The sequence below is a fragment of the Podarcis gaigeae genome, assembly GCF_964106915.1.
Source record: "Podarcis gaigeae genome assembly, chromosome: 5".
NCBI classification, from domain to species: Eukaryota; Metazoa; Chordata; class Lepidosauria; order Squamata; family Lacertidae; genus Podarcis; species Podarcis gaigeae.
In genome coordinates this window covers 12,740,901-12,764,495 of record NC_139681.1, presented here as the reverse complement: position 1 = coordinate 12,764,495, position 23,595 = coordinate 12,740,901, and the positions used below count along the sequence as shown (strand labels likewise).

General features: G+C 43.3%; 2 protein-coding genes across 4 annotated transcripts in view; one reads left to right on the top strand and one right to left on the bottom strand.

The window, feature by feature from the left end:
- The window catches only part of CHUK (component of inhibitor of nuclear factor kappa B kinase complex), a 28,528-nt gene extending 8,688 nt beyond the window's left edge, over positions 1–19,840 (top strand). The window contains exons 8-21 of the mRNA XM_083738333.1: positions 1,267–1,374; positions 3,177–3,312; positions 4,208–4,402; positions 5,290–5,392; positions 6,601–6,724; positions 7,317–7,468; positions 8,234–8,295; positions 8,490–8,599; positions 10,739–10,788; positions 11,430–11,526; positions 14,052–14,199; positions 15,296–15,432; positions 15,979–16,078; positions 18,952–19,840. Coding sequence (XP_083594459.1) covers positions 1,267–1,374; positions 3,177–3,312; positions 4,208–4,402; positions 5,290–5,392; positions 6,601–6,724; positions 7,317–7,468; positions 8,234–8,295; positions 8,490–8,599; positions 10,739–10,788; positions 11,430–11,526; positions 14,052–14,199; positions 15,296–15,432; positions 15,979–16,078; positions 18,952–18,978 — 1,549 coding nt within the window. The 3' untranslated portion in view covers positions 18,979–19,840. The remainder of the gene's footprint in view (positions 1–1,266; positions 1,375–3,176; positions 3,313–4,207; positions 4,403–5,289; positions 5,393–6,600; positions 6,725–7,316; positions 7,469–8,233; positions 8,296–8,489; positions 8,600–10,738; positions 10,789–11,429; positions 11,527–14,051; positions 14,200–15,295; positions 15,433–15,978; positions 16,079–18,951) is intronic.
- A 408-nt stretch (positions 19,841–20,248) lies between these two features.
- The window catches only part of ERICH6B (glutamate rich 6B), a 33,410-nt gene continuing 30,063 nt past the window's right edge, over positions 20,249–23,595 (bottom strand). For all 3 annotated transcript variants that reach the window (XM_083738395.1, XM_083738397.1, XM_083738396.1), the window contains 2 exons: positions 22,150–22,378; positions 20,249–20,562 (listed from right to left, as the gene is read on the bottom strand). In XM_083738395.1, coding sequence (XP_083594521.1) covers positions 20,332–20,562; positions 22,150–22,378 — 460 coding nt within the window. In that variant the 3' untranslated portion in view covers positions 20,249–20,331. The remainder of the gene's footprint in view (positions 20,563–22,149; positions 22,379–23,595) is intronic.

Genomic DNA, 23,595 nt, shown 5'->3' with positions numbered 1-23,595 from the left:
AAAGAGGGGACGCGGGTGGCGCTGTGGGTTAAAGCCTCAGCGCCTAGGGCTTGCCAATCGAAAGGTCGGTGGTTCGAATCCCCGCTGCGGGGTGCGCTCCCGTTGCTCGGTCCCAGCGCCTGCCAACCTAGCAGTTCGAAAGCACCCCTGGGTGCAAGTAGATAAATAGGGACTGCTTACTGGCGGGAAGGTAAACGGCTCGCCAGAGCAGCGATGTCACGCTGGCCACGTGACCCGGAAGTGTCTTCGGACAGCGCTGGCCCCTGGCCTCTTGAGTGAGATGGGCGCACAACCCCAGAGTCTGGCAAGACTGGCCCGTACGGGCAGGGGTACCTTTACCTTTTTTTTTACTTGGAAAGAGACCACCCATCTTGAAGACAAGAGGAAATGAAAAGGGTTTTCCTTGTGAATATTCCTTCCCCAAATAAGTCTCTCACTTATGTGGCATAATACCTTCAGCTGGTCAAGAGCTTTCCAGGCTGTCGTTTTGTGAAGAGCAGTTGCTGGGGATCTAAATGCACTTGGACCAGCTCGTGTTGCAGCAGCTAAATATTGCAGCGTTACTGCAATATTCAAGCACTCATGGGGCAATGTTCTGTTCCTTAGAAAATGAAGGGGTCATAGCCACTCCAAGGAAGCAATTATGCATGCTGTGTTGAATGTGGCTGTGTGGGTGTCACAAGTACCTATTGATTCAGCCAAGGATATCACTGGTGATGGATTCATACGTATTGACTTGGCTTACTAGCCAGCCTCTTTTGTGACTGTCATAATCTTCCCTCTGAGATATGAAGAGGATTAAAGGCAGCAGAATGAATTTCTCCCATTTGAAAAGGTTGGGGAGGTCCTAGCAAATGCAAAGAACTTGGGGGGGGGGGGGAGAGAGAGAGAGGAGTCTTATCTCACATACACTAAGGTACGAATAGAATAAGGAAGAACAGGAGAAACTCTTGCCGTTGTTTTCTCCCAACCCGAGTTTGCGTAAGAGGGTCAGGGAAAGGGGATGCTGGGTATTTTTCTCACCAGAGGGAGGAGGCATAGCCCCTGATGAGCTAGCAAGTAAATTGTGGATGCCTGTCTGTCTGATAGCACATGATCACCCTTGGGGTGGCTCCGAGCTTTTGGCTATCCGTACACAATTTTTGTTTGTACACGTAACCCTTGGAACTGAACCCTCTACATAGAATAAGGGATTACTGTAATCTCTATCACAGTGTGTTGAGTTGTCAGTTATTTTTCAATCCTTCATTCACTGTTTTTCTACAGGCATGATAAAATCAAGAAAAAAGATCCAAAATACATTTTTGTGTGGGAAGAGATGACTGGGGAAGTTAGATTCAGTCCTCATCTGCCAAATCCCAACAGCCTCTGCAGGTAACATTAAATCCCCTGCTTTCCTTTAAATTGCAGTGCAAATCTGTTCAGCGGCTCTTTTGTCTTAATACAGTGTCAGGTGGAGGTTCTAAGGTATAATCTTTTACCAAAGTATATTCTGGTCCAAATACACTCTAGCTTGCTTTTCTCTGATAGTTACAAGCAGTGCTTTTTTCTTGGGGGACTCGGAGGTATGTATACCCCTAAACATTTTGTGAATCTTAAGTTTGGCCTCATTGAGGGGCAGTATTTCATTATGAGTAGGAAAATGAGAGTATTCCTAAACATTTTTTAAGAAAAAAAGCACTGGTTACAGGTAGCATGCCTCATCTAAAATGATAGTTGTCTTTTGAAGCTCTGGAGTAAGAATGAGCAACCTTTCTTCCCTGAAGGGGATATATTCCCTCAGAGAGAATTTGTTGGGGGTCACATGCTGGCAGTGGGTGAAACTAAAACAACCCCTCTATTTTATTTTTCTTTGACTGTAAAAGAAATAGTGTTAATTATTTTCAGTTCATTACCACCACAAACTCCTCCTGCCTTTCTCTCTCTCTCTCTCGTGCTTACATCTACACTTTTTACAACATTTTCCTCACTTATGCACTCACAGAGGGATGCCATTTTAAAGCATAGCTTCACTGGAAACCTCACTTTGCAAAGCTTTCTTCCCTATGTAGGCAAGTAATGCTTTTGATGGTCTTAAATTCTCTGGCATCTCTTATTTCTTTCTGGGCTGCAGGGAATCAGAAACTGACCACAGAGGTCTTGAACCACTCTGGCTGCTGTGTTCCATGTTTTCTCTCTCATGTTTTGGCAGAATTTAATGGGTATTTTGTTTGGGTGTAAATAGGTGAATGAGCAAACAAAGATAGTTTTAAGACTGTTTAAACCTTTTGTACGCCTGTCTTCCTTGTTAATGTCGTTAGGAACTCAGATGAACCTTGGGAGCAAAGCTGAGAATGGAAAAACTCTAAAGAAGTGTGGCATATGCAAGAGAATTTTGAAAAAAAGAAAACTAAACTGGCTAGATACAAATCTGATGTTCTTTTCCAGATTAATGTCATGGAGGATACTGTGCCCATATCAGTCAATTTTGTTGGTTTATGTATGGGAAATATACCGTATTTTTCGCACCATAGGGCGCACCGGACCATAGGGCGGACCCAATTTTTTGGGGGGGGGGATATAAAGGGAAAAAAATTATTTCCCCCCCAGGCGCGGGGCTGGGGCGGGGGAAGCTTGAGCTTCCCCCGACCCCAGCCCCCAAACAGGCAAGTCTCCGCAAGCCGAGGGAGCGCTCCCGCTGCTTGCGGAGAGGTCCGCGAAGCCTGGGCGCGCTGAGCTCAGCGCGCGCAGGCTTCAGCATGCAGGCAACTCTCCGCAAGCAGCGGGAGCCCAGCACTGGGCTCCCGCTGCTTGCAGAGAGGTGTGCGAAGCCTGGAGAGCGTGAGGGGTCAGTGCGCACCGACCCCTTTCACTCTCCAGGCTTCAGCGAAAGCCTGCATTCGCACCATAGGACGCACACACATTTCCCCTTCATTTTTGGAGGGGAAAAAGTGCGTCCTATGGTGCGAAAAATACGGTATCCATGTCAAAGCTGTTCTGTGGTTTATTAATCTTACACAAATGTCTATCCCCTCCTCCTCTTACTGGTTCTGGCATCCTTGTGTTCATAATGTACATTATATGCTTACACTAGTAAGTATCTAGTAAGTAAGATCTTTCAATAAGCTAGGCATTAACAGTCGTTCATGGGTGACAGTTGTTAACCATTGTCTACTGTGCTTTTGTTTTTGGCTTAGTATAATTGTAGAAATGATGGAGAGCTGGCTGCAACTGATGCTAAATTGGGATCCGCAGCAGAGAGGGGGTGGTCCAGACCCAGAAACTGGTAATCTGAGATGTTTCCAATTAATGGATCAAATACTGGGTTTGAAGGTAAGTTCTGATCTGGCATGCCCGGATTAAAAAGAGGTTGTTTAAATGCATTACCATTGCACAACCTAGTAAGCTACCTTCATTTGTTCTCTGAAATCTCTTAACACAATTTTTGCAGTGCTGTGGCAGAATGCTCTCCTTTGGCTAAGGAGGGGTGGGGAACCCGATCTGGCCAGTGGGTCAGCCCTCCTTATCTACTGCTAGCAGGCCAAATATAGCCACTCATCTGTCATCACAGTGTCATCAGGTGATGGTAATAAGGGCTTCCAAGTATCACGCAGGACGGGCAGTGACCTCAGGCCTGCCTTCTGCAGCACTCAGTTGCATTGTCAAGTTCCAAACAGGAAACTGTCACACTCCAATCCAGCCATGGCTCTCCCTACCTCACACCTGGTTTCACATAAAACATTAGGTGCAGGGCGGGTGGGTGTGGTTTGAGGGAAACTGCCTGATGGGCCAAATTGGAACCTGAACCTGTGCCAGATTTGGTCCATGGGTTGAAGGTTCCCCAGCCCTGGTCTAAAGGATAGAAAATACCATTGGCAATTTGTAGAAGCAAGCCTGCGGGAGTTCGGGGGAGAAGAAAGGCTGTTAGGTCTTCAGGGGAAGGCACTGTTAACCCAAACTTTTATTTAAATAATTTTAATACTGGAGGCTTACATAATATATATTTTTTTAAAATCAACTTCTTAGCAACGTTAGGTAGAGCCAAACTCCTGAATTCTGCTTAGAGGGATTTCTGCTAAGAGTGATATAACATACATAGGCATTTTTATGTATGTGTATATAATCATCTTCTTTTTGGAGGGCAAAGAGTTGGTTTTCCTTTTGGTTTTCTCTGACTAAATTACTGCTGGTTTGGGGTTGAGTATGTGTGCCTTTCTTTCCTTTTCAGATAGTTCACATCTTAAATATGACGTCTGCCAAGATCCTGTCTTTTTCATTGCTCCCTGAGGAAAGTCTCCATTCTCTCCAGTCTCGCATTGAGTCGGAGACTGGGATCAGCACAGGGAACCAAGAGCTTTTGCTTGAGATGGGAATTTGCCTAGACCCTCGGAAGCCAGCCTCTCAGTGTGTTATTGATGGCGTAGTAAGTTTCCCTTTTTCATTCCAGTAAACGGGAATATATTCCAGTATTTGCACCAGAGTACAGCCTTTTATTTGCCTACAGTTAAGGGTGAAGTTTCTGTGGTGTAGTGGTTAAGAGCGGTAGACTTGTAATCTGGGGAACCGGGTTCGCTTCCCTGCTCCTCCACATGCAGCTGCTGGGTGACCTTGGGCCAGTCACACTTCTCTGAAGTCTTTCAGCCCCACTCACCTCACAGAGTGTTTGTTGTGGGGGAGGAAGGGAAAGGAGAATGTTAGCCGCTTTGAGACTCTTTCGGGTAGTCATAAAGCGGGATATCAAATCCAAACTCTTCTCTTCTTCTTCTTCGTCCTCCGCTCTTCCCCTGTACTCCTTGTATCTTTTTCAGTTCATACATGAGTTTTCTGGTTCTGTTGAGACAAAAAAATTAAAATATTGACTATTCAGACTCAAAGAGTCGTATTCAACAATAATAATAGAATTGTAGAGTTGGAAGAGACTCGGTGAGGGTCATCTAGTCTCATCTCCCTGCAATTCATGAATCCTTCCTACAGTCGGTTCTGTCAGAACATGGATTTTCTTTGTGGGGCAGAACCTTTTCCTTCTGTGTGCGCCCTAAATCTGCCCATCCAGAGCAAATTTGGGAGTAGTCTGGGGTGTGTGAGCTGGGGGAGAACAAGGATGGTCTTGTTGTGCTGGAAGCAACTTTTGCTTGCACAACAGTTTAGTTTAACACAATCCACGTAGTTTTGCACAGTTGACTTGTGCCTGGGGTGGCCGTCTCTGTTTTTTTTCTTAAGTGTGTAATCATGGTTCTCTGAATTATAGCTGCTTATTCAAGGTTTCTGTGGGAATTTCTGACTTGTTTGTTTCTCGTTTCTCCTTGGCAGAGAGGCTGGGATAGCTACATGGTTTATTTGTTTGATAAAAGCAAAACTATCTACGAAGGCCCCTTTGCTTCTAGGAGTCTGTCCGACTGTGTAAATTATATTGGTAAGTATATTGCAGTTCAGACCTGATTATTAGTTGTCATGAGCAGGGATATAACCTTCAGAGCAGTAGCAGTAAAATACTATTTAGGAAGACTATTTTTTCTGTATCTGCTGTGACACAGTGTAACTAATATATTTCATGATGCCATTACCGTAAGGGGAATACAATGGTCAGCTGTTTCACAAATTCAGCCCATAATAGTTGCAAGAGCAGTGTATTCAGAGGTGACGTTCCTTGCATTTCCTTGGTTAGGATTTTTGGAGCATTAATTGTTATAGTAGACATTTTTGTGTGCGTTAATTGACAAATACAATGTTTGAAATCCAGCTAATCACACCTAGCTTGATAAAGTTTTATGAGGAACTTCAGACCATTAATAAGACATTCTTACGAGAACAAACCAATTATGCCATATGTTTTTGGACTTCCCATGTTTTTGTTCATTTTTATCATGGTCTGTTATTTATGTGCAAGAGTTTTACCCTCATCCTTGCCCCACCAGCCTTTTCTTTTGGTCCAAAATCTAGCTAGTCGTTTCCCTTCTTGTTTCATCCCTCAGTGGCTGGGATGAGAGTCTTCTTGTTCCTTTGTCCCTCTGAGAGTTGCGCAAGCAGCACCTCAGGCAGCTTTCGCCTTGGTGAAGGCAGTCTAGAAACAAGAAGATCAAAGCTTCCCTGTACTATGTAGTGATACCTTTTTTCAGGATAGAAGGGAATATTCCATTTGTGTATGAAACGGATGGAAAGTCTTCCATAGCAATTAAAACTATTCCTTGTACTGTACTTGAAGAATAAGGTCTGGAAGAACAACATAACTGCTGAGTCCCACTCCTGCTTTCCCACAATTTCCTGCTTTATGAGTCCCATGGAAAACTCCAATCTTTGTTTTAAACATCACAACAGCAATTTTATTGTGCAGTTTGATCAGTCCAGTGGAGGGACCAGCCTAGACACCCCCACAAGCAGAAATCACCAGAAGAACTGAACCTCATGTTTTGCTGTACTATTCCATTTGAAATGGTGATGTGTTAGATTTCAGATGTTCTTTTTAAGTGCAGTTCAAAAATGTCTCTTGTTTAGACAGTTAAACATAACCGTTCTGGTTCTGGGTTGCCGCTAATAAATATGCACTGGTAGCTTTTTATAGTACAGATCTTAATGTTTTCAGTAGTGATGGCTGTTATGTTTCCTTCCTTTTCCCTCACACAGTGCAAGAGAGCAAAATTCAGCTGCCCATTGTGCAGCTTCGTAAGATATGGGCTGAAGCTGTGCATTACATCATTGGACTAAAAGAAGATTACAGCCGGCTGTTTCAAGGGCAAAGAGCTGCAATGTAAGCCAGCGATTCAGTAACCGAGATCAGTGGGAGACAGGGTGGCAAGTCTGTGTTCAGGGTACCCAAAAAATCATAGCTTCGGTTTTTTCAAAAAAAATGTAAAGTTTAGGTCTTTGTGTCTGTGAAATCCATATGGGATACAGGGCATGGTGAGTCTTCATTAACAAGAGAATTATAGTGGCTTCCTGATGGCATAAGGTTTTGTGGGGGGCTGAAGCAGAGCAGTAAGCAATAAGACGAGACAGACGGGGACCTCATGCTTTGAATACCCCTACAACTTTTTTCAGCCTCACTCCCATATTCACTTATGTATCAATTTCTGGGGGCATGACAGTGATGGGCAAGAAAGAGGTATTCATGGGCGCATTTCAGCCAGTCCAAAGCACTGAGCAGGGCCAGTGTAAGGGCTGGGAAAAGGAGGTATAACCTTAGGAGAGTCCTGCTGGCTGTGTAGATAGGCCTGGGGGAGCCACCTGAAGTCCACACCTGACACCCAGGATGTGGACTTCTTAAAGCTCCATGCAGACACAATAGAAATTCTCCGCACCATGAAGCAATTGCTAACACCTGCTTTGTTTGGCTCGTCTAGGCTGAGTCTTCTTAGGTACAATGCCAATTTAACCAAGATGAAAAACAACATGGTGTCAGCATCTCAGCAGCTGAAAGCAAAGCTGAAATTCTTTCAGCAGAGCATCCACCTTGACTTGGAGAAATACAGTGATCAGATGACATACGGGATATGTAAGTGTTTGGAGGAGCTGGTGCTCAGGACCGCATTAGCAATAGGAAGGGGCGTCCTCTCCCATTTGGCCACCTAAGGCAAAATGGAATTACTGCCTCCTGCCCCGCTGTGATCCCCTCCCCACTTCCGCTGCCACTGCACCCCAGCGCTCACTGAACTCAATGGGAGCCAGGGAGCTCCTCAGAGAGTTGCTGCTTGGCTTATTCACCCGGGAGCACGGAAGAGAAGTGGAGTGCTATGCATCAGAATGCTTCCCTCTCTGCTGTGGAAGTGGTGGGATGTCCACCGCTTGAGACAGGTGCGTTATGGGCAAGCCAGCTCTAACTATAGGATAGATCTGCTTTTGAGACCCATCTGTACAAGGATGCCCCACCCCACAACTGTGGCTGCAATGCTGCGTCGCTTCCTATAACCTTTCAAAATTCAGCTAGACCAAATTCAGGGCAGCTTGCCTCCTGCCCTCTCCTAGTCCTCCTTATTCAGAGCATATTTTGCCTTATAAAGTAGTAGGGAGCCAGTGGCAGAGAGAAATGGCTGGTGACAAGCAAAGCCTTGTAGTTGTCGCCATCCAAGCCTGGCAGGTAAACCCATTGTGAGCCAGGTCCAGGCTTGAGCTCATGTTGGCCAAGGTTTTTCAAAAGGGGATCTGATTTTTGAAATTCATCAGCATCACCACTTCAAAATGTGCATGTTTTTCAAAATAAAGGCTGTTTATTTTCAGTGCATGCTGCTGCTTTAAATTAACCCAAATACGTTTCTTTAAGCCTCGGAAAAGATGCTGAAAGCCTGGAAAGAAATGGAAGAAAAGGCCTTGCAGTGTGAACAGGTATGGAAGATGAAAATGCTGTCAAATGTGCAATGATTAACCAGGGCTTTCAGTCTGCCTCACCACAGCAGAATCTTACCACCACATAGTAATCACCACCGTCAGTGTGCACACGCACACACTTCCTATCAAAAGTGGGAGGAGAAACTCCCTCGAGATACTTCCCAGTGTATAGAATTCTCTCTTGTTTTCAGGCTGGAGATATTGGCTACTTGGATGAGCAGATCATGGCTTTGCACACAGAGATTGTAGAATTGCAGAGGAGTCCCCATGCACGACGTCAGGGCGAACTCATGGAAAATCTGTAAGAAAAGAAGCTATTCTCATAGGCATTTGTAATTTTTTGCAGGCTAACATTAAGGTGTTCCATTATTTGTTAGTATCTTATTCTTTTGCATTGTATTAGTGTTGGGATTTTTTTTATAGTCTCTCCACTCTTCAGGGCCTAGATGGCTAATAATAGTATATGCATTTAAAATCAGGGCTTTTTTCTGGGGGGATGCAGGGGTACGCATACCCCTAAACATTTTGTGAATCTTTGCCCATTTACTGTATTTTTCCCGATTTGAACTATAAAATGGTGATTTTCTTGAGTCAGAATGAGAGTACCCCTAAACATTTTTTTTTAGAAAAAAGCATTGTTTAAAATAATACTATAATTTTGGCATAGAGCAAATATCCTTGTATATGTAGGGAACTTAAGGTCTGGAAAGAAGCCTGAGAGAGTTGCTTCTCCCTGCTTGCACTAAAAAAAAAAAATGTGTTCAGTTTCTGGACAGTGAAAACCCATCAAGGATTGATTCCACCAACTGGGTGTGATGAACAGCCAAGTCATTAATTGTTTTGCTGCTTGCCTGCGATTTTAAAAAGCAAGGAAGGTGTTCCCTTTTAGTTGCTCAACAATACTTGGCTGCTAGACTTTGTTCATTATTAGTTCTCACAAATTTTGCAATCCTGAGCCAATTGCTCAGCATTATATCTAATGTTTGTGGGTATAACTTGTGCAATGGAACCCCTGCTTCCCCCTGCCTGCCTTCCAGATCTGTTCTGGATTTTCCCCCAGCCCTGCAGAGCAAATTGAAGTCCTTGTACAAACAGGACAACTTTGTTGGATACAGCCCTCAGATCTTGCAGATCAAAGACATATTTACATCTGTTTTTAGAATATTGGGCAACAATTTAAGAGTTGGAAGTATGAGAGTCCTGAGTACAGTGGTACCTCGGGTTACAAACACCTCGGGTTACAAACTCCACTAACCTAGAAGGAGTACCTCAAGTTACAAACTTTGCGCAGCGGCAGTGGGAGGCCCCATTAGTGAAAGCGGGCCTCATGTTAAGAACGGTTTCGGGTTAGAACGGACCTCCGGAACTAATTAAGTTCGTAACCCGAGGTACCACTGTATTGACTTTTGAACACTCAAGTTGTGAGTTTGACATCAGTGCCGTTTTCCACTATGCTAAAGTGCCTACTGGGGTGTATAACTTTTCTAGGGTACAGTGGATGCTCGGGTTGTGAATGTGATCCGTGCGGGATGCACGTTCGCATCCCGCAGCGGCACATCTGCACACACGCAGGTTGCGATTCAGCGTGATTTTTGCGCATGCGTAACCACTGAAACCTGGAAGTAACCAGTTCCGGTACTTCCAGGTTTTGGTGGTCCATAACCCGAAAAAACACAACCTGAAGCATCTGTAACCCGAGGTATGACTGTATTGTGAGTAACCACATGACGCCCTAAACCAGTTGCTATCTAATAGATGAACCCAGTATTTCCTTGACCCTTCTTAGATACCTGTCCTGGGTCCTAATTGCACATTGTGTGAATTCACACAAATGTGTCAAGACTTCAGCAGTTGGTTCATTCTGGATCTCTGGTGCACAAAATTGACTGGCTGCTTGTCATTTTTCTAGGCAGTCATATAGTAATGAAAGCCCTGGATGATCTTGTGTTGTGATTTATTTAGAGCCAGTTTTGACCATGAAAACTAGAGAGAAGATTGGGTTCTTTCAGATAGACCTGTATCTATAGGAATTGCCCGTCGATCTTGCTTAAGATGAAAATGTTTCCTACTGTTCATTAGTTGATTTCCCCAAAAAAATGAAACCAAAAGTGACTTACACAAAAAGAAGGATAAAAACAAGTTTGAAAACGAGGACAGGAGATTAATACACAAATTTTGTGTGCATAACAGATCCAACCCCCCACCCCCAAGAGTGAGTCAAAATAACTTGCTGAGAATTAGCTGCCGTTACTTTCTACCAGGTGAAAAAAAATACATGGTTTTTTTCCCTTTACTCAAAGCTTTTACACTGTGACACCAATTGATTGATTGGCTAAACCAATTTCATTTCTGGAAATGTCACAATTGATAGCAGAAGAGAGAGAGAGAGAGAGAGAGAGAGAGAGAGAGAACTGTGCTTACAATTTTTATCTTTTTACAGTGAGCAAAGAGCTATAGAACTCTACAAGCAATTAAAACCAAGGCCCCCAGGTATGGAAATGGCTCCAGAACACTTTGTGTTAAATAGGAGGTTTTGCAAAGAACAGTAAGGCAGGCAAGTGCTGATCTGGACAGAGGTTCTTGGCAAAGGATGTTAAGCAAGCCCGGGAACATTCTGGAATGTTAAATTTAACAGATTAGAAAAAGCAGAAGTGAGCAACTGAATTGCTTACATGCCCTGTATGTTTTTTTTCATTCTTTTGTAAGTTTATATGATCATTTCTAACGGATCTCAGTTAGAGGGAAAGAATTTAGAATATGTAGACTTTCTGCTGCCCGTTCCTGTAGCATTAATTATGAGTTTCCGTCTTTTTGCCACCTAAATACATCACTTCTGCAGTTTTTTAAATGGTGTTTACAACAGTCTGTGAAACTCATTGCAAAAGAAAAAGAGGGAGGCATGAAGCAACCATTAGAAATGAAAGTTTGTTTGATTACAAAATATTCTAGCTACGTTTATCAAGCCTGCTATTTCAGACTTGTCCTGAACAACTAACCAGTGCTTAGTAACGGGAAATGTTTAAATCAGTTTTTTTTCTTGTCAGTGTTTTTCGATGTTTATCAGGTGGTTTTTTAAAAAATGGCTTTTAAGAGGAGCACTGTACTGATCACGTGACAGGTATCCCTTTCAGATCATTCCTACAGTGACAGCACAGAGATGGTGAAGATCATAGTCCATACAGTTCACACTCAAGATCGCGTGCTCAAGGAACTCTTCAAACATCTTAGGTACAACGTGCATTCCTCTTTCTGCAGATTCACGCATCTTCATTCCAATCTGATGTATGACTAAGCAAACATATATTGATAGCCCATGAGGCATGTTAGGCCTGCCCTGAGTTTAAGATGTGTCCACTCTATAGTCACCCTTTTCGTTGATTTTTATCTCTGTCCCTTAGTGTTAACAGTAATGAGTTGTTTACATTGTTTACAGTTTTGAAGGGAAAAGAGGCTAGATGTGTACAAATAAGTCTCAAAAAGGCACATAGAGGCCTGTTTCTAGTTTTGTTTTGTTTTTCTTAAATTGCTTCCTGTAAATACAGTGGTACTTCGGGTTAAGTACCGTATTTTTCGCTCTATAAGACGCACCAGTTTTTGGAGGAGGAAAGCAAGGAAAAAAATATTCTGAATCTCAGAAGCCAGAACAGCAAGAGGGATCGCTGCGCAGTGAAAGCAGCAATCCCTCTTGCTGTTCTGGCTTCTGGGATAGCTGCGCAGCCTACATTCACTCCATAAGATGCACACACATTTCCCCTTACTTTTTAGGAGGGAAAAAGTGAGTCTTATAGAGCAAAAAATATGGTACTTAATTCGTTCCGGAGGTCTGTTCTTAACCTGAAACTGTTCTTAACCTGAAGCACTGCTTTAGCTAATGGGGCCTGCCGCCGTGCCGCCGGAGCACAATTTCTGTTCTCATCCTGAAGCAAAGTTCTTAACCCGAGGTACTATTTCTGGGTTAGCGGAGTCTGTAACCTGAAGCATATGTAACCTGAGGTACCACTGTACTGGGAAGTTGTAAATGACATAGAAATTCTACTCAATATTGATCCAAAGCAGATTACAGCGTATAGTTATCAGAGTAACAATTTAAACACATTGCAGGATTCCCAAAAAATAGACCAGAGGCAATTATATTTCATCCAGCAGAGCTTTATTGCTCCTGAAGGCAAATGAGCATAATGATCACAAATCCAATACATTCAGGATTGGCACTGTCCATAAGAAAACCAGTTGCAGCAGACTTAACTTAAACTTACAGTAACTTTCAATAAGACTAAACCTTAACACTATCTATATAGAGAACACACCAGAAGGAAAAGAGATAGAAAGAGATAGGTAAAACCTAGGTTCCTGGCCCTATTTTTTATAGTCAGCATGACATAGACAGAAAGAGATAAGATAACCAGTTTAAACCAGCTGTACTCCGCTTTTCTGAAAAAGAACCAAAACATCACGAACCTTCTGCTTGCTTCTTTCACACAGAGAAGCTTCCAGAACCGTCTTGAGTTAATTAGAATAGGACAGAACTCTACACATCAGAAATGCAAACTGATAGTAAAGCCATAGAGCGCATGGGCAGAATAGGTGAAATGGTATTTTATCGAGCCGGTAAAATGTCATTTCATTGATTGCAGTTCCATAAAAACATAGCTATTCCATTGCTAATACAACTGGATGGCAATGGAAACCTTCCACAGCGGCTGTGTGGTAAGAATGCACATGTCTGCAGAAAAGGAGGAGATTTGCGTGATCTGGTATTCTGATCACGTGGCATCTCTACCCACAAGCAGGTACAGTGGTACCTCAGGTTAAGTACTTAATTCGTTCCGGAGGTCTGTTCTTAACCTGAAACTGTTCTTAACCTGAAGCACCACTTTAGCTAATGGGGCCTCCCGCTGCCGCCGGAGCGCGATTTCTGTTCTCATCCTGAAGCAAAGTTCTTAACCTGAAGCACTATTTCTGGGTTAGCGGAGTCTGTAACCTGAAGCCTATGTAACCTGAGGTACCACTGTACTTTGGTGTTGGGCTTTCTTCATGTACAGCATGCAGTTAGTGAAAGAAAAAGCAGGAGTCAAGGGGACTGCGAGGGGAGGGGGGGATATTGAGTGGGAGCAGTAGGCAAAGAGGAGTTGTGTGTTGCTGGTAGGAAAGCAGCAGACCAGCAGTGCTTTCCTGCAGTGTTTTCCAGGAAACTTCAATGCCAGCTTGTTTTCTTGCTTGTATTAAATCTTGTGCATGTTGTATTTGCTGTGTACTTTTGAAAAGCAGGTTTAAATGTTACCGTTTTGGTCCCTTTTCTGCTCATTTATATGTTAAGATCCGCACATATTCTTGGGGCTTCTGAGTACAGTGGTACCTCGGGTTACATACGCTTCAGGTTACAGACCCCGCTAACCCAGAAATAATACCTCGGGTTAAGAACTTTGCTTCAGGATGGGAACAGAAATTGTGCTCTGGTGGTGCGGTGGCGGCAACAGCGGGAGGCCCCATTAGCTAAAGTGGTGCTTCAGGTTAAGAACAGTTTCAGGTTAAGAACGGACCTCTGGAACGAATTAAGTACGTAACCAGAGGTACCACTGTACTGACGATGCAGCTTCTGAAGCTCTGAACCACAGGATCCTGGCAACACATGAAATGCATATTGTATCTTTCTGCAATAATTTCCAAAAAGCTTATATTCGTTTTGTTTCTGTTGTCTAGATGACAAAAAAATTGATGTCCAACATCTTTTTTCTTTTCTTTTTCCATCACAGCAAACTGTTGGGTAGTAAACAGAAGATTATTGATTTGCTTCCAAAGATTGAAGTGGCTCTGAATAATATCAAAGAGGCTGACAATTCAGTGATGCAGATGCAGGCAAAAAGGCAGCGGGAAATCTGGCATTTGCTGAAAATTGCTTGCGTAAGCGTTTGCCCTCTTAATTTCAGAAGCATTAAGAAGACATCCTTTTTCAACCGATTAAACATGATGCTACAGATAACTGTCTATCTAGAAGTGCATTGTGCTGAAGTTGAAAAAATGACATAGGATTTATTCCAGGAAAAGAAGTTATAATCGCAGTATAGGTCTCACCACTAGGTTTACAGGAAGAAATATTTGCTTGTTGCCTGTTGGATTGGTGGCAATATGACAGCTGGTCTCCAAGCAAATTGCCAAAAATATTTGTATTGGTTTTCTCTTCAGGTGTTTTCTTCCTGGTATGCCCCACGGAGAGCCTCAAGGTCCATAAACAGCAACACCCTGGTGGTCCCGGGCCCTAAAGAAGTTAGATTAGCTTCAACCAGAGCCAGGGCCTTCTCAACACTGGCTCCGGCCTGGTGGAACGCTCTGCCTCATGAGACCAGGGCCCTGCAGGATCTGATTTCTTTCCGCAGGGCCTGTAAGACAGAGTTGTTCCGCCTGGCCTTTGGCTTGGAGCCAATTTGATTCCCTCCCTCCCTCTCTTTCTTTTTTCTTTTCCTTCTCCCCTGCGATGAGGCTACATTTTAATATTTTAATGTTTCAATATTTTAATGTTGTATTTTAATTTTGTTTTTAAGTTGTAGTCATTCAACTTGTTTTTATTATTGCTTGTAAGCCGCTCTGAGCCCGGCCTTGTCTGGGGAGGGCGGGGTATAAATAAAAATTATTATTATTATTATTATTAAATGTCATAGCTGCATTGTATGCTGGCTAGACAAACAAAATGCAATTTCAGACATTACAATGTATGGGGGGGGGAAACCATGGATGGATTTCACTTCCCTTTATACTATATAGTGTATTGTCCTATGTGCCTCATATCATTGGGCCTCAGAGATTATAAATTTATAACTATTTAGGATCTGTGCTATTATTTCTGTAGACTTGCATACCACAGACATACTACTTACGTATTATGTGTAACTGCCGTTACCACTTAGGATGTGAATACTTTGCTGAAAGTCAACAATTGGATGAATCTGAAAATTCTGGATCTGAAAACTGGGAATTCTTTTTTCTTCTCCTCTTTTTGTAGACCCAGAGTTCTGCCAAATCTCCTGTTAGTTCCAACGTGGATGGCACAATTACATCCTCGGTGCCTGCATTGCTCTCGCAGACATCACCAGGAAATGCACTTCAACCTCTTTCTTCTATGGAAACATCTAGGAATGTGTAAGCCTAATGGAAATTAGCAATTTGTTTGCTCTTTACAGCCATGGTTAAATTTTAGCCACTTCCACTAGAAATTATGATACTGAATAATAGTGAGAGGGCTTAGCTAAAGGGACCCCTGACCATTAGGTCCAGTCGTGGCCGACTCTGGGGTTGCGGCGCTCATTTTGCTTTATTGGCCGAGGGAGCCGGCGTACAGCTTCCGGGTCATGTGGCCAGCATGACCAAGCCGCTTCTGGCGAACCAGAGCAGCACGCGGAAACGCCATTTACCTTCCCACCGGAGCGGTACCTATTTCTCTACTTGCACTGCGTGCTTTTGAACTGCTAGGCTGGCAGAAGCAGGGACCGAGCAACAGGAGCTCACCCCGGGATTCGAACCGCCAACCTTCTGATCGGCAAGCCCAAGGCTCTGTGGTTTAACCCACAGTGTCACCCACGTCTCTTACAGTGAGAGGGCTTACTCTGGTCAAAACATGCTACATAAAATGTGGCATTTACCAAACTGTGTCTACTCAGTTGGGATAATCCTGATTTTCCTTTTCAGGCCACCATTTGCACATTTGATAGAAGAAAATCTAAGCTACCTCGAGAATTTTAGCACTATTATACAAGAAGCAAAACGTGACCAGAGTAACAGCATGATGGTAAGTCTAGAGGGCTCCACTTGGCGTTGATTTTGAATAAGAAGAACCTTTTGCAAAATGAGCAGCAAAGACTTTTCTTCCTTCTACCCCGGAAGATAGGGACAAGTTCTTCTGTAGCCTTTTATTCAATACAGCTTGAGCTGAGCTGAAGTGGCTCTTTCAGTTTTGTGCGAGGGTGGTAAAATTTGGGGGTGAGTTCGGAATCCTCTTGAAATTTCAGATAACTTTTCAGTTTTAGTCCTGTCGGCTGAGGATTGGGAGAGAAGAGGGGCCGTTAATTTCCTTTCCCTGCTTGCAGCATTTTGGTAATAATCTTTAAAGTCTCAGAACTCTCAAGTTGCTTGCTTAGTGTGTTTGCTCCAAAAGGTTAACATTTTCACTTTGTGAAAATCAGCAAAAAAGAAGAAGAAGAGAGGCATCTGTTGAGTGGGCTGTGTGGTAGAACAGAGAGATCTATCATGGGAGCAGGAGGGCAGGAATGGTAAAAACACAGATCTTCCACTGCTCATCCTATTCCCTGTAGCCACATTTCAGCACTGTGTTTGAGGGCACTCAACAGATGTGACTCCCCGTTCACGCGTCCCTTCCCTCCCTCTGTTAGTCACAGACCTTCCAAGCATACCATTCATGCTTCAACTCCACAACTGTCTCAGTATATTTTGCACTGTGTTCATTTATGTAAGGGAATGTATGTGTCACTCGATTTTCTTCCACGTCTGAATTTCACTAATGGCTCTCTTCAGTTTTGGTTTGGATCGCTTTCCAAGAGGGCGACAAATTTATCGGGTGATTTTCATCAGACTGATAAAATACCTTAGATTACTTTCTAAATTGAGAAGGGCTAAATGGCCAAGGAGGGGGACTTTTAGTTCAGGCAAGCTCAGTTGCCAAGGGGTTAATGTCCGAATCCAAGTACCTCGAGAGAATTTGAGTGTGACCTTTTTTCCTAGTATTGCCCTTGTTTGCTACCGTGTTAGAGAATGGGAATCCCAAATTCTTTCATCTAATAAGAAACTGCGTTTCTACAACATGGGTGGAGCACTTTTAGCTAATAGTAGCTAATGTTAGGACGCGGGTGGCGCTGTGGGTTAAACCACAGAGCCTAGGACTTGCCGATCAGAAGGTCGGCGGTTTGAATCCCCGTAACGGGGTGAGCTCCCGTTGCCCGGTCCCTGCTCCTGCCAACCTAGCAGTTCGAAAGCACGTCAAGTGCAAGTAGATAAATAGGTACCGCTCCTACGGGAAGGCAAACGGCGTTTCCGTGCACTGCTCTGGTTTGCCAGAAGTGGCTTAGTCATGCTGGCCACGTGACCCGGAAGCTGTACGCTGGCTCCCTCGGCCAATAAAGTGACTGGACCTAATGGTCAGGGGTCCCTTTACCTTTACTTTAGCTGCAAGATGCAGATTCTTGGGGTGTCAGTCCAGCATTAGTTGCTCACAAAGAAAGTGTTAGTAGGAACCAGTATGTTGAAATTTCCCCCTATAGGGAGAGTGAGTTGGGCATCACTTCCCTTGCTACGAGTTCTGGAAAGGGGCATGGCTGTACACATGACCACTTGAATTTCAGTTTTGGGTAAGCGGCCACAACAGAGATACCTTAAACACTAGCAGGTTTATTTGGGCATGCATTGATGATGACTAGTATGTATCCCATAATAAACCTGTTGGTCTTTAAGGTGACCAAGCATCTAAGTTGTGTTTGCTTCCATAGACAGGCACAGCTACTTCTCTGGAGGGTGAGCAATTTGTTTTACTCATAGCATACTCTGGGTTTGTTAATGAGTCCCAACTCTGGAGCATGGGGTTAATTGGGGTCAAACACTTCAATAACCCCATGATAAACCCCAGTCATAGACCTTTATTATCAGCCCTTCTGGTTTTGCTGCTGGAGACTACCCTTGAAAGTGTCACAAAACTTCCATTAGGCGTTTTCATATATTATCCCCTCTTAACATTTTTCATGTTAATGGTTTGTCTTCAGGAGAATAACTCCTTTTTTTCATGCTGTCACCAAAAGGCCAGGTCGTGTTCTGTTGGTTTCTGGACAGACCTTTTGACTCTCCGGTAAAGAACAGCCTCTAATTAAAACACAAACCAACCAATTTGCAACCCCCTCCTCCACAAAAGCCGCAAAATGTCTGAAATTATATTTCCCTTCGCAAGCCCCAGGGTCAGTGTTATGGGAGGGAGTCAGAATGCAGCCTCCTGGATGGTTGCCAGATTCTGTGTATAAATCTGTAGGCGCAGACCATCGCCCAACTTAAAATAGTCCGGCATGAAAATCCCGAAACTCTGTTCCATGGGTGACTCTGAGTCAACTCCCTGGGATAGTTTATTGTTGCACATTGTTTCTAAATTTATTGTTGTACATTGTTTTAATTGTCTGTTTTAACCACATTTGCACATCAGTTTCTAATGCTGTGAGTGTCATCTGTTTCAGAGGCTTCTACTCTGCAGCCTCTTACAGTTGTTTTAACTGCGAGTCTTTTAGTTTTTACGCTCTTACAGTTGTCTTAACTGCATGTTTTTATTTGTTTTTAGTTCTTATCTGTTTTAATTATCAGTTTTTATCCATCCATTATCCGTGTTCAATCTTGTATTATATTCAGATGTTTTATCCTATGCTTGTTTCTTTGTCCTTATTTGCTCCAACATTTATTAGTTAAAAAAAATTCCTAACTGCTATTTTATTTATATGTTGTTTTTTTATCCTGGTCTGAGACCATAATAAAGTTCATTCATTCAGTCTCCATGTTAAATGACTACCTGAGAAGTCTCCTCGGTTATCAGTTTGTGTCCCTTGCTCATCTTGCTCTTGTTCCCTGCTTTTTACAAGGGAGCACAGTTGATTTTTGTCCTGCTTTCTTTTGCAGAGTCTCGATTGGAATTGGCTAAATTAGCTGAGTGTGTGAACAGAACTTGGGAGAATTCGCAGGTGTGCTCTGTGCGCACCTGTCCCGTCCTGGATTTATGATCACCTCCTAAATGCAACTGCCACTGCCTGAGAACCTTGCAGTTGAGGATGGCATTTTCATACATACCTGCTAAATCGTTCTTCAAAATCCAGGTTTGAGTGGCTCCAACCCTCTAATAGAGTCCTGCAGCTGCTGTAGTCAATCAGCGGCCTTACACCCCTTTGCAACAAACATCAAGGTCTGCTGATTATCTTCAGAATTCCTCTTTCTTTTTCATTAATTGAGACCTTGTCAGACGTTGCCATGCTATATTTGTCCATTCCTGCTGGAACTTCTTGGAAAGTTGGCTGCCCCGGCTTTTCACACTAAGATGTATAGTCCAGATGGAGTCATGGGGGGGATATAGTGCAATGTAATGAAATGTACAAAGAAATGATATAAATTGCCCTACATGTAATTACTGAATTCTACTAAGGCAGGAACTAGAGAGAAGACATGGAAAAGTCTGTAAATAGTTTGTAACATGGTTCATGAATTGGTCCCCCCTTTTCTCTCTGGTTCCTTAAAAAGTGATTGATATTCTTTCAGCATGGGTGGGGAATCTATGGTCCTCCAGATGTACTTCCAATCCCATCAGTCCTAGCCAATTGTTTGAGAAGATGGGAGTTGTAGTCCAACATTGTATGTGAAAGGCCACAGGTCCACCATCCCTGTAACATGGAATATTTTGACTATATATCATCTATTTTTAAATATGTTGATTTTTGTATTACCTGACTTCAACCTAACTAGGGTGGGTTACAAATGTAAAAAAAATATATATGAATAAAATGATCCTAATCAGCAATGGGTTTTGATAGCTCTTTTGTCATTGCATTGGAACTGTAACAACATATAACAGTTGCCCAGTATACCTTTGGAAGAAAGCTGCCCTTTTGGCAAAATCAATAGTTTTGGGGCTGATAGCACCCCTTTGATTTCTGGAAGTGACCCCTAAGTTTATTATGAAAACTACAACTTATTTCAAATACTTATACGTAGGTGTGTTTTTCAGAAATAGAGTCATTCGACAAGGCACCGGACCACTGTTCTATGTGCAACTCTGTTTCCCCATGCCAGCAAATAAATGTTTCTACCCATATAATCCAAATTGTACGATTACCCAAGCAGTAGAACGGGTTATGCAACTTGTACATGTTTTTTCCATCTCAGATGTGTTTTGTATAGGACGTGGTACACACTACAGCCAACAAGGTAAACTTACAATGACTGAAGTCAAGTTTACTTGTTTTAACATGGAAGTAGCTCAGCAGCTGTCCCTAAATAACAGGTATGCAGTCATCTTTGTATAGATCGAATTCTCATTTTCTGTCGGCGATGTACATGGTCATACATGTCTGACACGAGGAAATAGAAGTATTTGGTTTCTTCAGGTGGAACGAGACACAGCTCTTTCAGTAGATTCTGCATGCTGGCTAAGAGCCTTCTTATCAGTAGAATCTCGGAGCCAACTAGCTGTCCCGAGGATGCAGGTCTCTGGAGAAACTTCAGCATGTCTGGATCTTTCGGCTACAAAAATCCAAATTTAAGATCCACAAACTGGAAAAACCAAGATTGCATTTACATAGAGATTCTAGGCAGATCACTACTATACAGTGGTACTTCCAGTTGCGGACGGGATCCCGAGGTTTTCGCAACGAGAGAGACCGCTTGTGTGCATGCAAGCGTGGCGGTAGAACGCATGCACAGAAGCACTCTACCCCTTTGCGTATGCACGCGCGGCAAAAACCCGGAAATATACTTCCAGGTTTGCCGCTTACGTATCCCGAAGTTTACATAACCGGAGAGAAAAGTAAGTGGAGGTACGGCTGTATTTTGATCTGGAAACACTCCTGGATTTAGAGCCTTGTACGGGGGAGGATTCTGAATGTAGATTCCTCTGTTTGCTTATGAAAGTCCTAAGTACAGAATGTGATGTAAAAGGGCCAGATACAGAATTCTTTTGTCATGTTAGCTTTCATCATAATTCTAAGTAAAGGCTGCAAGTATGAAGGGGCTTCCCGGGTCTCCTTTGCTAGAAATGCAAGGTCCGGTTCAGTGCAAGAGAGTTCAGAAGCTTTGGATCTGGTTTCAGTGCCAGCTTCAGCCCGGAGTTGGGGGGACATGCATGTTTAACCAGGATGGCACAAAGGAGCAGCTCCCCTTTTCTTCAGTCCAGTCCTGGCTCATGACAAGGAAAGAGGATTTAACCCAGTCCACACCATTTTTACTTGCAACATGCATTTCCCTGCCTAGAAAGGACTAGGGACTTACATGTAAAGTTCAATGTTTGTAGGCCTGAATATCCAGTTTGTGTCTAATTTACTAATTTAGCTTGGGCTTTTTTTTCTTGAGTCCACACCTGGCTCCCTTCCCCCAGTTAAAAAAACAGAGGCAGGCAGGCCAGAGAGAGACTTCATATTTTGATTATTCCTTATTTATCAGTATCACGTTCATGTCCATTCCACCTTTCCTGTAAGCCCAAAATGACATTAATGGGTCTCTAGCCCTCCTATGTCATCCCCACCACAAACCCTTGAGTTAGGTTAGGCTTAATTATCCATCCACCTTATTCTGCCTTTTGGATTAACTCTCAGTGAAGTTGTTTAGCTAGCAGTGTCTTTCCTTGCCTCTTTTCCTGGTTAGAGGGTAATACTGAAACATCTACAATACCTACTGCTTTTCCCAAGAAGAGGAACGTATGGTAAGAAAATTCTTACTTTCTTATGTAAAGCTTTTACTTAGGGAAGCATTTTAAAAAATCTGAATCGTATTTTTCTATTTTTTCCCTTTTACCATCTTTTCGATTTTTATTTATTTTATCTTCTCTATTTTTCCCTCCCCCCTTTCTGTGTTTTTATCGTATCTATATAAAAGTATTGGGTTTTTTGTTAAAAGGAAGGGGTGGGTTCTACCTCCAATTATGAACTTGCACAGTCTTAAAGAGGGGCGCTTTTTAGCCAACTTTCGCTAAACTCCAAAAGTGGCTCGTTGCTAAAACTCTTTGGAGCCACGTTTGGAGTTCAGTGAAAGTTGGCAAACATTTCTGACAAACAGAGAGCACAGCTTAAGATTCCCCGCCACAGGCGTGTGAATGAGAATGCCACAGGCACTCACTTTCAGCTTGGCACCCACATTCAGCTGAAGGCAGTCGTGATTATTAGTAAACGTTAGGAAAATCTGGTCCTGGGCTTCAATTTTAACCTGGATGTAAAGATTCAATTGAATGTAGATGGGTTGGAAAGGAGGTGTATGGATGTGGCTGCTCTTGTCCCACCAATTCCAGTGTTTCTTCCTAACTCCCTTCCGGTCAAAGTATGAGCCAAGGCAGAGGTCTAGATTCAACCTGTTTGGGGGGCGGGGAGGGAATGAAACAAAAGACATTGGAATAAACTCTTTGATTTCTGATGAAGGAACAACAAGTGCGAAACTCAACAACCATTAGTCCCGTGGTGTGAGGGTTTGTTGAACTCTACCTTATCCGGTTCCCGAAGGCAGTCCTCTCTGTGAGGACTTAAGCTGGCCTATGATCTTAAGTGTTGGGGGTCGTCGTTTATTGCTGGATAGAAAATAGCAAGGACTGAATCCTTTGGCAGGAGACAAATGAGGAGAGACGTAATGGCTTTGAGCTGGTTAAAAGTGTAGTTTTAAAGCATTTGCTTCTCCCCTGTCTTTAATCATCTCCAAAAGGAAGGTTTTGCAATCTGTGAGAGACAGCAGAAAAGAAGGCAAGCCTAATCTCTCCAATATACCTTATTAATAGGTATAGTGTATGTTTCTCACAGGGACGCTGGTGGCGCTGTGGGTTAAACCACAGAGCCTAGAGCTTGCCGATCAGAAGGTCGGCAGCTCGAATCCCTGCGACGGGGTGAGCTCCCATCGCTTGGTCCCTGCTCCTGCCAACCTAGCAGTTCAAAAGCACGTCAAAGTACAAGTAGATAAATAGGTACCGCTCCGGCGGGAAGGTAAACAGCGTTTCCGTGCGCTGCTCTGGTTTGCCTGAAGCGGCTTAGTCATGCTGGCCACATGACCCGGAAGCTGCACGCCGGCTCCCTCGGCCAGTAAAGCGAGATGAATGCCACAACCCTAGAGTCAGTCACGACTGGACCTAATGGTCAGGGGTCCCTTTACCTTTACTATGTTTCTCACTGTGCAGCAACTGCCACAATGGATCCACTCAATATATTTTTATTTCCAAGTTGTACCTTGGAAGCCTTGCGAGTCGAACATTGTGAGTGTTCCAGTTTGCAAACGTTCTTTGGAACCCGAACATCCGACGTGGGTTCCGATTGGCTGCAGGACGTTCCTGCAGCCAATTGGAAGCTGTGCCTTGGTTTACGAACGTTTTGGAAGTTGAACGGACTTCTGGAACGGATTCCATTCGAGGTACGACTGTACAAACTTTTTGCTGCCTCACAACTTTGCTAGCGTACACAGGGTGGAATACAGTGTCACGCTATTACAAACATTCTGTCTGTGCAAGCACTTAGTAGTAGTAGTAGTAATAATAATACTGTTCCTGAAGTAAAGTTCTTAACACGAGGTACTATTTCTGGGTTAGCA